This window comes from Nilaparvata lugens, chromosome 4 (assembly GCF_014356525.2).
Source record: "Nilaparvata lugens isolate BPH chromosome 4, ASM1435652v1, whole genome shotgun sequence".
NCBI classification, from domain to species: Eukaryota; Metazoa; Arthropoda; class Insecta; order Hemiptera; family Delphacidae; genus Nilaparvata; species Nilaparvata lugens.
Genome location: NC_052507.1, coordinates 43661248 through 43679789, shown reverse-complemented (window position 1 = coordinate 43679789; position 18542 = coordinate 43661248). Strand labels below are relative to the sequence as shown.

The 18542-nt window shown below is 32.4% G+C and overlaps 1 protein-coding gene across 1 annotated transcript in view; it reads right to left on the bottom strand.

Moving 5' to 3' along the window:
* Positions 1-1019: 1019 nt before the first annotated feature.
* LOC111063539 (atlastin) overlaps positions 1020-18542 on the bottom strand; it is a gene marked incomplete at its 5' end in the record, with an annotated part of 32355 nt that continues 14832 nt past the window's right edge. Inside the window, 4 exons of the mRNA XM_039427504.1 lie at positions 1020-2071; positions 6528-6594; positions 7570-7784; positions 14985-15206. Coding sequence (XP_039283438.1) covers positions 1949-2071; positions 6528-6594; positions 7570-7784; positions 14985-15206 — 627 coding nt within the window. The remainder of the gene's footprint in view (positions 2072-6527; positions 6595-7569; positions 7785-14984; positions 15207-18542) is intronic.

Below are 18542 nucleotides of genomic sequence, written 5' to 3'. Positions count from 1 at the left end.
AATTGAAATTTAAGATGTGTTATTTGTGATCTGAATGTTTTTGTAAAGTTTATTGATGTTATTGAACATACGTGAAATGTAGATTTCAATTTTTCTTTTCATTTTGTGTTGAATTTCTTGTTTAATGTTGAAAGCCATAAGCCATAAGTTTTGAAACCTGTAAACGATAGATAAGTATTCTTAATTTATAAGTTATTTTAATTTATATATTTTGATCTTGATTTGAAACAATAGTTTCTGAGTTTTTGTGAAAGCTGTTGGAATCTATTTTGATGAACAGAACAAACATATTAGTAACCTCAATCATGCTCAATCTATGTTCGATCCATGTATGATTATTTGTTCTGGTGTAAACTGAAATTTTTGAATCATTTTATTAAAAAATTATAATTTGATTTGCTCTGAACTGGATTTCTTATTCATAAGCATTAGATCCATTCATGAGATATCAAGATATTAGCTTATTTGGAACCGATGACTTTCCTTAGAAGGCTAACCAACCTATTAGGATAACTTGGTAGCACGTCAAGATCAATCAGGGACTGATCGGCGCCTGTAGTAGATCTTTCTTTACGAAATACAAATTATTGATCTCTTGTGAAAAGCAGATTCTCCTCAAAATAGGTAGAGAGCTGGGTAAACATTACTGATTAATATATCTTAGAGAATGCCGGTATTATAGATATGGGTTTTAAAAATCCTTTTTAAAAATTGGCACAGTCCTGGAGATCTTCAATAAATCTGGAAAAACACCCTGTTTCAGGCAGCTGTTAATCAGACCACTGAGAGGAGAATCTATTGCTGCTATAGCAGACTTTAATAGAGCTGTTGATATGCCATAAACATCAGGACTATTTGAGTTTTTGTATCCTTTCACAATTTGTATCAAATCCATTTCGGTTACTTGCTTCCATTCAAAAATCCTGCAGGCGTGAAAAGGGATGATGTTATAACGATTTCAAGGCACTAATATTAATGTACAGAAATGGTGACATATGTTGACTAATTATTTTAATTGACATGGCACTCGTAATTTACAAATATTGTAATTATTTATCATATTGCTGTACACTTTCAATGAACAAATGAAGTTCTTATTCTGAACTTCATACTTAAAAACGTAAAATACCATGAAAATAACAAACCATAAAATATATCCTGTGGCTGGCTCTATAAATAATTAAAAAAGTTTTTTAAAGTGAGAAATTGCCAAGCAAAGTAGAATACTGAACAATGCTCAATCAAAATACATGAAAAACAAATCTTGAGAGAAGTAATACGAAAAATACGAATAGTGAAATCAGATGAGATAACAAATATAAGTATCAGATTAAAATTGAACAACAAAACATAAATTAACAATTCAATGGATGGTGATTTTCCATTACGATAAACATGCAAATAGATGACTAATGAATTTTACAACACAAAACTTGATAATTATACATAACTATTTTGAAACCAGTATTCATTTGTATTTGGAAAAAAACAGAAATAGCTTTCAAAATTAACACAATAATTTTAACAAAGATTGAGACAAAGATAAAACATTATTGAAACAAATTTCAGTTTCTAGACGATAAGAAAAATCTATGTGAACAATGATGACTAACCTTGATCTGTTCAAATAGGAATTGAAGATTCAGTTGGTAATGAATATCTTTTCATTCATCTATAAATTTCGATTGATAAAATTTACTTACATAAAATACACATTGATATAATGGTTAACTTTATTGGAAGATCAATACGGAGTGGGACTACATAAATTCAGGCACTGAAACAACATTATGTTGTCAACTCTCACTCACAAAATTCAAAAATTGAATAAACTTTTGTACAAATCCCTTAAAAATTATGATAGAGAGCCTTAACAACAAATTCAACAAATCGTTAACATACTTTTTAGGAAGTGACAACATGAAACTGTACAAAACATTGTTGGCTATCATGAGTGCTTGGCTTTGCCATTGGAGAGTGTGGTGTTGCCTCCTAGGGTGGCGTTCACTGCTTCTCTGGTCGCGTGCTCTAGACTCTTCTCCACAAACACCTGGTATCCCGGTTTCATAAACTGAAAAAACAATCAATAATAGAATCAAATTCAGCCAAAAGTTTACTCTAATACAATCACAAGTTCAACTTACCTGTTTTTAAAACACAAATTGAGAATCAACAAAGCAAACTGTACACCAAAAAGCATAGTTGGCTAACAATAACTGTCTTGTTTTAAAACCGCGTTGTCTAACTACAAAACATGAAAACATGGCTGCTATAGCTTGTTCAATCAGTTTTAAACTTTTATCGCAACATCTATATTTCAATTTTTTATACAGTTATTGACCCACCAAATTTCAAAATACAAATAGAACTTGAGAGATACGGCCGCCAACCTTTGTTTTTCAATAGATCGCATGTAATTTGGTCCAGTATAACGTTCAAATATTTGTTTTGCATTGCAAAAGGATGGTTGATTATGGCACACAAATCTCAATTAAGAATAAAATTGAACTGATATATTATTTTACTTTCTCAAGAGAAAAAAAACGTGAGTATAAATTTTTGTGATATTATGGCCTTGCCATTATTACTACTCATCACAATCGCTTAACAATGTTAGCAAATATCGCTGCGGCAACTACTTAATGATCTGGTTGGAGGAATTATCATTTACCATACAAAAAAAAAGCTATTTTCAATTAGATGACCGGATTCAGTAGACCTACAATAATCCAAATTCAAGCAAATAGTTTTCCTCTTATTCAGATAGTAGTGTCATCGCTTTCATTCACCTGTATAACATTGATAGTATTGATGTAGGCTAGTCCCAACGTTAGTAGACAGAAGGTTGACCACTCACAGGTGTGAGATTGAAAGTGGTGGGGGGAACGCCAGCGTGACGTCACGTGTAGTATATAAGTGATGAGTAACTACACTGAGCATACAGTTTATTTATTGTAGCTTCAAATACATCGTCGTCTAACACCCTTACAATTCAGATAGAACATTGAAATTTGCTGTACTTATAGCGAATGAATCACCGATTCTAATGATGTAGTTTAATACATGAATTTGAAGTTAATTCAAATTGTATGAATAAAATAAAGTTGGAAGTTTTTAAAAATTTTAAAATGTGATATGAAGAAGTTAATAAGCTAGAAAATTCTTAATTTTTTGGGTAGGCAAGTTTTGTTAGCAAGAAAGTTCGAGATGAAAAGACAAATTTGAAATTTCATTTGTTCATTTTTTCTCCAAGACTAACCTTGCCCTTATAATCAAATATCATGCTCTTTGGTTCCCTTGAATTTTGTATTCACTTGCATGAATGTACAAACTGAATGTATTTCTTCTTATTTCTTCGCTCCTCACTAGCAATTTTCAGTCTCTCGTTCATGTAACTGGGTCTAATAAAAGTTCTTGTCCGCGCAAATTTTCGTAAGATTCTATCATTAACTTCTGGGAATGTTTTTTTTTAAATTTTCACATATTTTCCAATCACTTCTTTTGTGTTTGAGACCGTATTTCCGTGAATTTTCATAAATATGTCATTCGCTTGTTGAATGATCCTTGAATTCATCAGTAGGACATGTTAAACCTCCTCTACTCAAGGCTTCAATCCAATTACTGTTCGAGTACATTGCTTCTTTGTACTAAGAATCTGCTTCTTTATGAATTACATATCTCGCAACATATTTCAGGGCTTCTTCTTCTTGTGTGTTCAACAAGGTACCTTTATAATTTTATTCAAAACTGCAGCTTAAATGTTTGCCTTCATCGTATCTAGTTTCTTCATCTGCTTCTTGGAAAGGAATTTTTAAAGCATTGTACTAGTCAGAAAATTTGATCCATCTTCTTCTACATCGCTTCCAGTGGAAATAGAGGGAAGATTTGCCTCAATAGTCAAAATTTTTAATCTATTTTTGAATTCCACTGGTGTTGTTGGATGAGAGTATTGGTTTCCAATCCCTCTTATTCTTGAGAAGAAATTCTCCAACACATCTTGATTCAGCTTATGGGTAAGGATGAATTCCAAACCATATGACTTCTGTAGATCATTGAAAAGTCCCTTCATAGATGATATTGTCATCAATATCCCTTTTTGGAATGACTTTGATGATTTTTTACTTTCCATCCTTATTTCAAAAATCAATTCTTCCATTCGATTCAATATGCATTCTTGCTCAGTCAACTGAACACCATATGCACTATGCCACGGTTTTCTTCGATCATTCACAAATCTAGAGTTCATCATATCAAAAAACTTATCAACCAATTCAAAAAAATCACTCCATTCAGGATTATTTGGATGTTTAAATTTGAGGAGAGTTGCTGAATGGTGTGAAAATAATTGAACCGCCAAGCTGACCTTCTATCTCATATTTCCACAAACTTCCAAATGTAAATTCGTCAATTTTGGAGCTAGCTTCAGTTCATCTCCTTCTATGATGTTCTTGATATTCTTTTTCTCCAACACTTGACCTTTGGGAAAATTTATCCCATGATTAAGGAAGTTGTTCCTGAGCAATTTAAGAAGATGTAACATATCATTAAATACCTATATATGATGAGAGGTGATTGAAGATGATTTTGCAATTGTCACATTCAATGAATTCCATAGACTTTGGTTCCCTCCGCCCATGTCACTCACTACACACACAACTTTGAAGTCCGATTTTTGTAGTTCATAAATAACTTCAAAAAGAATATATTTTGTCATTTTTTGATCGAATGCATAATATATTATTTGCTTCCATTTCCTACATAGACTCCTAGCCATCACAACCTGAACTTTTGAGTGTGGTCCAAGAATTTGGTCTTCTCTTTGGTCATACACTACACGTGAATCTATACTCATCTCATCAAAGCTCAAGATAGTCAATTTCTCGATTGTCTCCATAGCTTTCAATTTTTCTGTAATGAATGTGAGAACTTCTTTTCGAAGTCCTGGAAAACATTTAAATATTCCTTGTCCACATTGATAGAGTTGACAATCCTGGTAATTGTAAGTTCATTTTTAATCTTAGAAAATTGTATGCTCTCCTAGATAAAGAACAAAGTGTTGATGCTGGAACAATATCACTTTCATTCCATTTAAGTCTTTTATTGTTCAGTAGCCTTGCAATTTGACCTTCGGTGAACACTTTTTTCAACACTTTTCTGTATAATTTTTACAACTCTGAACTGCACAGCTAGCAGGCATTGCAGGAAAATAACTTATCAAGTGGTCAAGAATAAACTAACTATTCACATAAAATATCAATTAAGGTGAAGTTTGATTTGTATTACAGTCATAGGCCTAATGATGCACACAGAAAGACTACAAACTAATATCTATAACAAGATAATAATCAACTAATAACGCACTGCAAACATTGCCTATTCAACTGTTAATTATAATAATATCTTCTTCTTCTTCTGCTTCAATCGTCCGATTGGTTGACAGCTTTCCATCTTTGTCTGTCCAGAGCCAGCTGTTTTAGTTGGGTATAGCTCTGGACCCCAAGATCCCGGGTTATCTGCTTCAAATATTGTAGCCGGGGTCTTCCACGAGCCCGTTGTCCACTGATTGCACCTTCCAGTATTGTTAGCGTGAATTCGCTGTGTCTTATAATATGTCCTATCCAAGAATGCCGTCTGTCCCTAAGAGATTTCAATCTAAGAGAGTTTTTCGTGTCTCTTCAGCCCTTTGAAATACTTCTTCATTTGTTATTCTATCGGTCCATTTTATTTTCAGCATTCGCCTCCAACACCATACTTCAAATGCATTAATTGCCTTTTCTTCCGCCTTACCGATAGTCCATGTCTCTGAGCCATTCAGTGCAATACTCCAGATACAACTCTTTATAAGTTTCTTTCTCAAATCCAAATTCAGACTTTTGGAGGAAAGCACATTCCGTTTATTGATGAAAATGGCCTTGATTTCTCTTATACGGCGCTTTATTTTTCTTTGTCTTTTCCATCCTCTGAAATAATGCTACCTTAGTATTTAAATTTTGTTACTTGTTTGAGGGCGTTATTCTCTATCTTTACTATTTCAAAATCATAATAATAATATTTCATATATAATAATATATACACCGATAATAGAACGAAAAAATAATAAACCGATAAACTGATCCCGATAAATTTGAAGCATTGCATTCACATAATATTATGCATTGAAGACTCAATCGAGCACATGTTCTATAATTTGTACATCACACACGTACATTGTACGTCACAGCTGCAGTTCCCCCACTCCAATTGCATTTCAACTCCAATACATTAGATGAGTGACCAACCTTCTGTCTATTAACTTTGGGCTAGTCCTACATGGATACTAATCATGTGAACCCGGTTGCCAAGGTGACTGTTTTAGTAACGAACGTTTACAAGAAAATAACTAGTTGGAGTTTTATAAGATACGTTCAAAGATGATGTGTTATTATATTTTTATTTTGTTCATAAATGTGAACTTTTAATAAATAAAGTGTTAATTACAAAAGCACATTTACAACAGTACCTATGTACTTGAATGGAATGACACTTACATTTTCCCAGATCAAATTTGCCACCTCATCAATAGAAACTCCAACATCACGCATTTCGCCGCTATATCTGTAAAAAAGAAGAAGACAATGACGATGCTATATAGTGGATGTGATAAGATCGTTTGGGCGGCATCAGAGAATGGTTGATTCAGAACAACAGGTTCTTAATTTCAACAAAAAGTATGAATTGAATAGATATCCCAATAGATCCGCCAAAAATCATTTTGGATGGGGGCTGGAATTGCTTTATGGCTCAAAGATATAATTTTGTCAAATATGTTGCCTACAAGAGTTCAGTTGCATTCCTTAATATTGAGATGTTTCAAGACATTTTGGACATTCAATATATAAATTCTATACATGGTTGCCTTTCAATTTACAATCACATATATTATTTCCTTTGAAAACACTTTCTAGCAGTGAAGACGTTTCAACCTGTTGTTGGTCATCTTCAGACCCCTCTTCAGAAGATGACCAACAACAGGTCGAAACGTCATCATTGCTATAGTGAGGTACATGTTATAATGACAGTATTTGATTGACATTGGTGTTGCTATCCTTCTATCATTCAACAAAGCAGATAGCTTTATCTTTTTTTAGCTCCGCAAGGCTGCCAGATCTTTTTTTTAATGAAGAAACATAACTAATTAACAAAATGTTTAATTTCAATAATGCAAATTCATTATTCAATAATTGAAAAGTATATTTTCTTGACGAATAAAATATAATTGATTATTTTAAACAAGAATGAACAGTTAGTATTAGCTATCAGTTATGAATTAGCTATTTTCTATAGAAGGCGGTGTCAAGACAGGGAATCGGCAACACTGTTGTCCTATCTTTCTCCACTGCCATTATAACTAGGTCCTTACTATAGAAAGTTGAGTGTTTTTAAATTCAAAGTATAAATGAAAAGTGGAGAAGAATGGATTCACAACACATATTGACCATTTGTCATCTTCTATGTAAATATGCTGTATTCCCATATACATATCTATAAATAAATAAAAATAGTTTGATATTGTGAGCTAATTAGTCTGACCTGACATAAGACCACATGATAAGTGTGAGCAGCGCCATCCCCATGACGAGGTTGCAAGCGTTGGCCAGCGTGTACATGGCAATGAGCCCGAACACACCCGACAGGATGTACGTGATGACAGCAATGGCGAAGAACACGGCTGGAGTCCGCGCCGCTTTGAATATGTTCTTGCTCTCGTTGTGGCATTTGAACTCTGTGAACAGCTCTTCTATGTCCTGCAAATACAACCATAAACTATCATTCATACTTGTCACAGTGGCATAGCATAGATAAAAGATATCACAAGAAGATATCCCATGGTATAGGGCGATTATCTTCACATTTTCAATGCCAACTCAAACAGATTGTACTTCTTCGTAAAGCTATGTGACGCTGGTAGTCTCCCATATTGTGCCGTTCTCAGTAAACACTCATCAAAAACAGTAATAATAGACAGTGGTCAACAGTAATCGGATAAGTTTTGACTCAGCAAGAAAACGGCTTGAAATTTGAAAAATAAACTACATAACATGGGATAATATTATAACATGGGATATCTTCTTATGTTATTTCCATGGTCATATTTAGTTGACAACATACTCGATGTATAAGGGAGTAACGGAATACACTTACTTGACGAAATAGAATTAAAAAGAAATGCATCACATTATAAGATACTAAAGTACAATACTATAGTCATACATTGTTCAAATAGAGGAATATATTTAAAACCAATATATTACGTTAAAAGATATATTACTATATTATATTCTATAAGATATATTACTATATTAAATTGTTAACATTTAGAAACTGTAATTTTGCAAATTTGTAAACAAGTTCAAACTCGATTGTTTAGCAAGTTTTGATAGCCTCATTCACTTGTGCTTTGCTGAGTTGAGAAAACGTGAAAAGTCAAATGTGATATCTTGAGATATTTAGTAACATATTATAAGGTGAAGATATAAAAATAATAATGGACGCTAAAAAAAATTCGTGATCTCTAATGAGTCACAAGATTTGAAAGTAATTTGTAATTCTTGAAAATGATATGGAGAAGTATGCACAAACGCTTAACCATTCAAGGAATCTATTTCATGATCGATTTCTTTCACCAAAGTTTCCACATTCATTATATAAACAACAAAAAGATAAGTTCAAAGAACCTCGAACAAGGTAGTTGGTTGTTGAATATTACAAATAGATGATAGAGAAGAAATTTAGAAGATGAATCTCTATGTTGTATTGTAAGTAAATGAAATAAGAAGGATCATTGATATTGGATGAAACTATAGATGTTTAAAAAAATTGAGTATTGAATAAAATAAAATAAGAGTCATTGTGAGTAAAACGGAAAAACTCATGATGAACCCCATAAACAGTTGTGGAGAACTTACCTCTTATACTTAATTCAATTCCTAGATTGATACGTTCAATTAATTTGTTGGTAATATTACAATTCGAGCTGGGCGAGTACATGAGTGAATTTCAAAAAAGATGATTAAGTCAATTGAATTTTATTGTAAAGAATGTAAAAATACAAGCTAAGAGCTATCAAATATAAAAATATTACACTAATATGGAACCCAATCGTGATATTATATTATATATAGAATTTTTAAGCAAACCTTTTCAAGCAAGAGTCTAATTCTATAAGTAACATTAATAAATCTACACAAATATAAATCCAACATCATTATAAACTATATAGTTATAAATTTAACATACAACCATTCGACTAGGAAAGAGAAAGAGTAATAAAAAACAAGTAAGAGAATTAACAACATTACAGAAATGAAGTGCTATCACAGAAATTCATTAAAATAAACAAGGAACTTTGAATTAATCACTCAATTTACATATCTGATAAATTAATTTTTAGCACAGAAAGAATTCTGTAAAAAAATTAAAACATATTTATTTAAAATTATCCTTGTGAGGTTCATAAGAAGATTCTTAAATCATTTTTTGAGAAAAATTTGTAACAAATTTTGATAATTGCCCGAAGATTATGGTATTAATAGTTAATGCATTGCGGAATGAGTATTCATATAATCATTTCAACGTATCATTATCATAAAATAGAATGATACTGGGATATTGTCCAACAGTTTAGGTTAATATGCAACAAACATTTTAGAAAATCATATTGGCATTATAAAATCTTTTAGGTACCAATTATTAAAAAATATATTCAAATTTTTATTGAAGACTATAGTCTATAGGAATATAAAATTATGACTGAAAGAAACACACTTCTTGAAAATAATATCCTATTTAAAAAAATCTAATACAATTGATTTATTCCTTTACGATTTTCTGATATCAACAATAGAATTCTAAAGTACCATGAATTAAGTTATTATAGAATAAGTCAGGTGTAATGTTACAAGACAATGAGGTGGATATTTTTCAATGAGAAAATGATCAAGTAGAATATTATGATTGTTTAAAAAAATTACACTCAATGATCCTTCTTCATATTGAGCTGCCTCTTATGAAATTAAATTCTCACTTGGAAAACATATTGTTATGGGAGACTTTTTCAACCTGAATTTATATGGAACTGAATGATTCAAATTGGAAATTATTTGTTAGAAGTATTCGATGGGCACATTCTGATATTGATACAAAACCGGTGCAGAGGCGAGGGGTCCGGTCATCTCTGGATTCGCCGATGACTGGACAGAAATTGATATGTAATGTGTATATTATTGAATTGAAAATATTTAAAATAAAAACAAAAAAAGGTGAAGAAACCAAAAGAGAATAGTTTTTGCGAGCGCGCCAAGTTTGAATAAAGTAGACTACTGCATTATCAGTTCCATCCGTTCAATGTGATTCTCAAATTATGCGATTCCAGTAATGCTATTTAGCAATTGTTACTACCACTCTTCTGCATCATCACTTTCCCTCTCCCCGTAAACGATGGTGGAGTCAACGGTCAAAGACATTGCTATTTTCTGCGAATCCACTATTCCGCGCCAGTGTTGCAAACCGTACGATAATTATTTTATTAGCAATTTGTTGATATATTGATAATTATTATTATTATTCCATTTCATTTTTTTTCAATTTATTTTAATTATTGAGGGTCAGTTTCCGAGCTCGAGATTTAGCCAAGTTCTAGAATTTTCAACTCTAGGATTTTGAATAGTAAATTTATCATATAATAAATAGATAAATAGTTAATAGATATTGCTCGATAAGTAATTTATTCATTTATTCATTTATTTATCATTCACAATCAACTTAAGGACAAAGAAACAGACTACAGTCCAAAACTTCTTTTCATTCCAATTTTATAAAATAAATTGTTCAAATGAAGGTTATGTGTGACTTTTCAATTCTTCACTAATTTCCACATTGAAACAAAATACAAACACTTGAAACAATTAATTTTAAATTTAGAAAAATTATGATCCGAATTGATAACAAAATTTCTTCTAATTAGCACTCAAAACTGTATATTAAATATTAATTTGAAATATTTTGTTCCAAAAATTAAAACAATCTTTTAAAATGAAACATTATTCCTTTCAAGTAGGGGGGGGGGGTGCAGCTTTTATTCAAACTTTCAACTGAATTGTTCCTAGAGATGACAGAGCCAAAAAGTCACGCCTCGCCCCTGAACCGGTGACATCCGACACGTATTCCAAACTATAATTTGTAGTTTATAATATTTATTTAGGTTTTGAATAGATAGAAAAACTGAAGTTGAGAAATACATCTATATACTCATGTTTCCCATGCTATAATTTGGCAATGTAACACATGGTCCTTGTTATTGATAGAATATCTGATTCGTAATAATAATAATTATCAATTCCAATTTCTAGGTCTGGCATTGGAGTTGAACAGTCCATTATTGTGTGAGGCCAGAAACGCAGCCACGCTCACAACGAAGAAGAATAGCATGAATAGTTTCATTGCTCCACTGATCTGGATGAAAAAGTTTTTCGATTCATTCCGGACGCGGAAGTTCATGAAAAGCTGATCCAGATCCTGTAAAATAGTAGTAAGTTAATGTGAAGAATAGAGAAAGTAAACAATAACAATATCTAATTACAAATAATAGATAATGTAAAACTTATAATAATTGTGAACAATATCTACTAGTAAAGAATAGAACGCTAATTAAGAAATAAGGAATTGAAAATAACAATGATCTAGTGAAATAAAACAACATGAATACTATTCATTGATTTTACCAACAATAATGACTTTGATTTAAATCAAATGGAATTTTCTGTTTCGTGAGTTAAGTGGAAAGCCCTAAAAAGTAATAAGACCTCAAATATCAACAGAATTACAATAATTGGATGTACTGGATGAGAATCCACAAATAATTACTTCTTTTAGTTACCAATATATTTAAATTCTAACAGAAAAAACTTTCAAATTAATAGAAAACGAATTTTCACTGTCTGGTCTATTGTGGGGCCTATTTGATAAAAATGTAAAGATATTGTAATACAGGAATGGCTGACTTCTTATCACGGTTTTTTTTGTATTTACAAATACATTGAATCGTACTGCTTTATGAGTAGTTGATGATGGATTCTTTGATAATAATATATTGATATGATCAATACATATTTCTAGAAAAGTGTGAATTTCAACAGATCTATAAGTAGCGGTGGATCATTTTGGATGTAATGGAATGAACCGCTTTTGAAGTGCAAGTAAAATGTCAATGAATCACATTCAATCAAACATATCTATTAATAACGAGTAGAGATCAACAACAGATCAATGGCATGAAAACAGAATAGTAATGACACAAATTTTGCTTTTATGCGTCAAATTGTACTTATACAAAATTAAAATCAAATGAATATTGTAGAATACGAAGATGCTCGACAACACTGAACATAAGAAATTGAAAATAAACCATGATTAGTACTATTTACAACTAGATTAGGATTGACGAAGGAATGAAAAAAAATGTAACTGTGCAGAATCAAGTGCAATAATGGAAAGCGATTGTGCAGACGATGAATTGCAATAGTTATTGAAGATAATTTCTAAAGTTGTCCACTATTGACAGGACAAGTGTATCGAGCATGTGCAAACAAACATATTCGACTGACAAGTTGTGTCATCGGCGAAAGGCGTCCAACAGAATTTTTTGAGGTTAGATATCTGTATTTTTGATTTGATTTTTATTTTTTATTTGCTGCTCTTTTTGAGGTAAAATTATTTTTGCATCATTATTTTGTAATTTTCCAGTGATTTATTTATTATTTTGTTTGTTTATTTTATGTTAGAAGCTGTTGTTTTTCGTTCGAAGCCTTTTGCATGAATGTCGTTTTTGTTCACACATCCTCAACACACACTTGTCCTGTCGTTAATGTTATGTGTCGTTAATGTGTCGGCCTAACGGAGGATGTATTCAATTTATAGGCTACTGAGTACGGTATGCAATGTTCCTCTCAACTTTACAAAGCTGAGCTCAAGATTAATCAATTTAAAAAACTAAAATACACTTCGTATACCTGATTATGTAACAAATCGATTTGAATATTTTAACTAGTGCTTATGACACAAAAAATTGAAGTATTCATTATACATTTTTCTGTTTGCAATGATAGAGAAAGTGAAAATATCTATAGTTAATAATTGAATGATATGGAACAAAATTTGACAAAAGATTCGAAAGGTTGCATTACAGACGTTACTTCCAAACGTTTTACGGAGGGAAAGCGATGAAATTGAAGTGTTAGTCTGAAATTATTACTAGGAATATAATTTTGAATGAAATCAACTTTTACCATGACATTCATGATCAATATTGATTATTATCGAAGTAGTGGTAAATTATTGTCCACAAAATACCTCCTTAGAGAGTAATGGATTTTTTTCAAAAACATACAGTATTGTAATTCTGTCGATCAGTTAAAGATCATTATTTACTAGTTTACTAACAGCAATATTCTATTTTCATCAAATAAAGATTTAATGAATATAATTTCATCTACACTAAAAATAAACATATGAAATGATATTGATACACAGTAATGTGCTTACCTAATTTTCTTTCAACATCATAGAGTTGACTGGTATGGAAAATTTTGAAAACAAAATAAAGTCTTGAGCCCGAATTCCCGCTGCTTCTACCGCGGAAAATAATAAAGAGCAAAGCACAGTTTTTAAAATTATTAGCCAGAACCTTCAATGAGAATAAGAACTCATCTATACAAAAATAAACAAGCTTGAACAATAATTGGCATGCTATAAATTAACATGCTTGAAATGAACCAATCCATTCAAATCTCAGCCTCAAGTTCAAAATCAATTAAAGTTATTCATTCATATTTGTAGATTTGGATTTATATGTGTCAACCATTTATGAGTCGAATGGAATCAAAAGGATGTGATTTGAAGATTGGCATTCATATAAACTTCAACTGAGAATAGAAATAACAAGACAACTGCTTTTTAAACAGCCTTCCAAATATAGACAGCTTTGAAATAGTGTACAAAAACGATCTTACGTAAAATGAATGTAATAGGATAGTAGAAAATAAAGTATTACATGCGAATAAAATTCGAGTTAAATCGCGTTCATCCTTGCAGTTGGACTGATATTATCAATTTCTGGTGTAAGTTAGCTGCACATTGAACAAGTGGTTCCAAAATTACTTATTTCCAATTATTTATAAGTTGGTTTACAGTTTACACAAATAAAATAATTAATTTATTACTCAAAAAAAATTTTATCTGATAAATGGAGCAACAACTTTAGCAACTTGAATTAAATATTGAAGGTTCATCGATAGCTAACAGGTGAAGATAAACATACATTAAACTTGGAAATTCGCATGATGAATCATAGAGCATTTAAAAAATGTCAACTAGAAGAGTGATCATACTTGAAATCTTTACACTATCTTATCTAGTTTCCTCAGGAGGATGAATAAGTTGAAAAATGGGTACCAAATTTACTGTCCAGTTGAAACGGGAGAAACAATTTTTAGAATACTGAAAGTTGGAACGTTCTACCCTGCCAATAAGATTTTAAATTTAACCAAACCAAATTAATAATGAGACTTTGAGTTTAATTTTCGAGTAGATTTCACAAAGATGACAACTGGAGGAAACTGATGAACAACAGTATTGAGTCAATAAATAGGAGACCATCCACAAAGACTAAAATTCAATGAGAGCCTTCCACATAAATATTTCAATCTAATAAGATTATAGCCTTCTTTATAATGAGAAAAATCGTACAGAAATCAAAATTTGGAATGACATAGAATTCAACAGAAAATGTAATGTTTCTCTGCAGTATTACAGTATTCTACATCTTGAGAAAATCATACAGAAATAAAAAATTGAAAAGACATAGATTCAACAGAAATGAAGTGTTCCTCTACAGTGAAGTTCTTCAACAGTTTATGTGAACATTGATACTGAGTTGTGATGAGACTCACAGCTTCAAGTTTAATGCGGTAGTTTTGTGAGAACTCGTCGCCGCCCATCTTGCGCTTGCTGGCGAACTGGCTGATGGCCTTGTCCTTGATGCGCAGATGCTCTGTCTCCAGGTGCGCCGTGTTCAGGTAGGGCTTCGCGCCGCCGCAGATCCCCTCCATCAGTTGGTGGTAGGTCTCCTTCGCCGCCGCCACTGCCGACAGGTTGTTCGCTTCGGCTGTCGCCTGAACAAATATACAATACAAATTAAAGCTATTTATAGCTTCGGCCAATTGAACAGAGGTCTACAATGGGCAAGGAATTGTGCACTAGAAATTATTCTAACAGCTTTCTTTTGGAGTACAAGCACACTCCGTATATCACTACAGTTTCCCCATAAAATAATTCCATATGATAGCAGACTATGGAAAAACGCAAAGTAAGCTGATCTCAAATACATGTAGGTCACATGCTCTTTTGAGTTGTGTAAGAGATATATAACTCTAGAGAGTTTACCAGTCAAATATTCAATATGTGGCCGCCAAGTCAGCTTCTCATCTAGGAAAATACCAAGAAATTTACTACTTCTAGAGGAGTTCAAAAGGTAGTTCCCCTCAAACCAAAAAGCAGTGACTGGGTCTTGCTCTCATTCAGTAGGAACCCATTTGCTCTAAACCAATCCGATGCTTTAGACATAGATGTTGCCGACGAAGTTTCAAGTTTGTGGATGCCATTACTCTCATTTACAAAAGTTGGTTGTATCATCGGCATACAATATTGTCTGATTCTTCACGAAGCTTGGTAGGTCATTTATCATTAGTATAAAAAGCAGCGGCCCGAGCACGGAACCCTGTGGTACACCATACTTGACTTCTGATACCTTGGATCTTGATCCCTTAATACACACTATCTGTTTTCGCTTTTGTAGATAAGATTTTAATAATCTATTGGGAAATCCTATTGCCGCCATCTTATCCAGAAGAACGGAATGGTCAATACAATCAAATGCCTTGCTCAGGCCACCTTCTGTGACCTGAGCAAAGCGTTTACCCTCAAAAGCCTCAAGAATTTTATTGATGAGTGAATCAACAGCTTGTGTGGTCGACCTATTCTTAATAAAACCAAACTGCTCATTACATATAATTTTATGTTGCTCTAAATACTCACACATTTGCTTATGAATTATAATTTCAAAAACTTTGGCAAAAATGGGAATTAATGAGATTGGTCGGTAACTGGAAGGGCAATTCTTGTCACCTTTCTTATAAACAGGTATCACTCTCGATAGTTTTAGTGTATCAGGAAAAACGCCTTGCTCTATGCATTTATTTATACAATAAACTAAAGGACATGCTATGCAATCACCTAATTTCCGAAGTGGATTATTTGTGAGGCCATATATATCAACACTGTCAGATGATTTTAATCTATTCAGAGCATCCAGGACATCATCCATGGTCACTTCAGCAAACTGAAAAGTAGGCCTCTCTTCTCCAGTGATGAAATTCTGCATCATATCCATTGCAGTCTCGGTAGGTTTCATTATCCTACTATTTATATCATCAACCGCAATCCCACAGAAATCATTAAATTCATCAGGTGATACTAGAATTACGTTGTTGCATTTACTGAACCTATTATTTCCAGGCCATTTTGCATTTGTTTGCTGCTTTCTCAATTCGACCAATTGTGTGTGCTTTCTTAGCATTCATAATTGCTGTTTTATACTCACTTCTAGCATCCAAGTATAATAGCCTAGTTACCTCCGTATTAACTTTCTTATTTAAATCATAAAGCATCATCATCCTATTTTTCATATTAGTCAATTCAGTTGTGTACCAATCATTCTTACGTTTATTGATTCTGTATTTCCTGAAATGTCCATTAACTTCACACTTTCTTTGAGGAATAGTGCTATCAAGTATACTCATAAATTTATCAAAAAAAATTATCAAAAATCTGACCTGCTGTAGACAAATCCATACTACTAAAAAACCTTACCCAATCATAATTTCTAAGAGATTCTCTACAATTGGCCAATTTTAAGACATCTATTGGCCTAGAAGTAACAATTCTAGCCTGGGTATTATTAATTGATTTATCTATAGAAAAATTCTTCACAATTAGACAAACAGTCATGGTCAGAGAAAGTGCACTTGATAACTTTGCAAATCTGATTCAGTTCTGTGATGCAAGCATTTTTAAACACATTGTCAAGACAAGCTTTCCCTCGTGTCGGCATATTATTCTGTGCTGTGAAGTTATATTGCCTAAGTAGGTTCTTGAAATCAGCTCCATGACTCTTATTGACAGTTACATCGAAATGCGTATTTATATCTCCACCAATTACAATTTTATAGTTTCTCCATTTATAACTCGTCGCGTAAAATAAAAAGAGAGCTTTCAAACTCTCCAAGAATTTTGATGGATCTCCATTAGGTGACCTATAGATAGATAAAATTACCACCTTACTCATCTCTATGCAAACACCAGCTATTTCAAAATCAAGCTCCTGGCACATTGACTCAAGCTCTAACTTCTTAGCCTTGCCTGACAGTGCTTCCGTCACAAAGATTGCAACCCCCCCACGCATATGAGTATCCCTACAATAAGACTGGATCAATTTAAAATTATCCAACTGTTCAAAAGGCAATTCAGTCTTCCTACACCAGTGCTCACATATACATAATACATCAAAATTATTGTCTGTCGCATATTCATTGACTAATAGATTTTTATTCTCAAGGCCTTGTACATTTAAATATCCAATTCTGAATTCAATATTAGTAGACGTTATAAAATTTACAGCCCGTTTAACTTCATTATAGTTAGAATGTAATGCTTCCAAATTTTCCACAAATCGTTTTAATTCTTCTATTTGTTTTTCTTATTTCATTGTTGACACAGGTGTTTTCAATGAGATCATGCCTCATTGGTATTGTGGATACTAATATATTTGTAAAATTCAATACTTGGATAAGAGTAATCAAGCTTCTTAAAAATTTCGACGCCTCATTAAAATAAACATCATTCGACCCTCCAATAACAACCACGTTATCATCACATGATAAATCATGAGTGTCACTTCTTATATTATTAGCAATAGGGTCAAATCCTGCGCCTGGCATGATAAAACCACTGACAGATTTTCCGAGCTCAAGTTGATCAAGGTAGTGTACCAAATCGCGACCGTGAATGTCTCCATACACTCTGTTTCAAAACCTCACATGCATTAGCAAGCATCCTCCATCTATAGCTGGAAGCATTGAAATCATTGTCCAATTCAAGACCTGCAGTTAAGCATGTAGATTTGTTGATTTTCCTAAATTTCAAAACCTCTTCAATAAAATACAGTGCAAATACACCACAAAAGTATTGTTCTGAGGTGGACAGGGCATACTTATCAAATTTGCTGATTTAAAATAATGGGCCTATCGTACTGACCAGAGTACTAGCGTAACTATCATTATGTTTACCCAACGAATCAAAGCTAATAAATTTATTGAAAACCCTATCATACAATACAATGCTCCAATGAGAACCACACCATCCATTAGTACATTCAGTCTGTTGGCTATCAC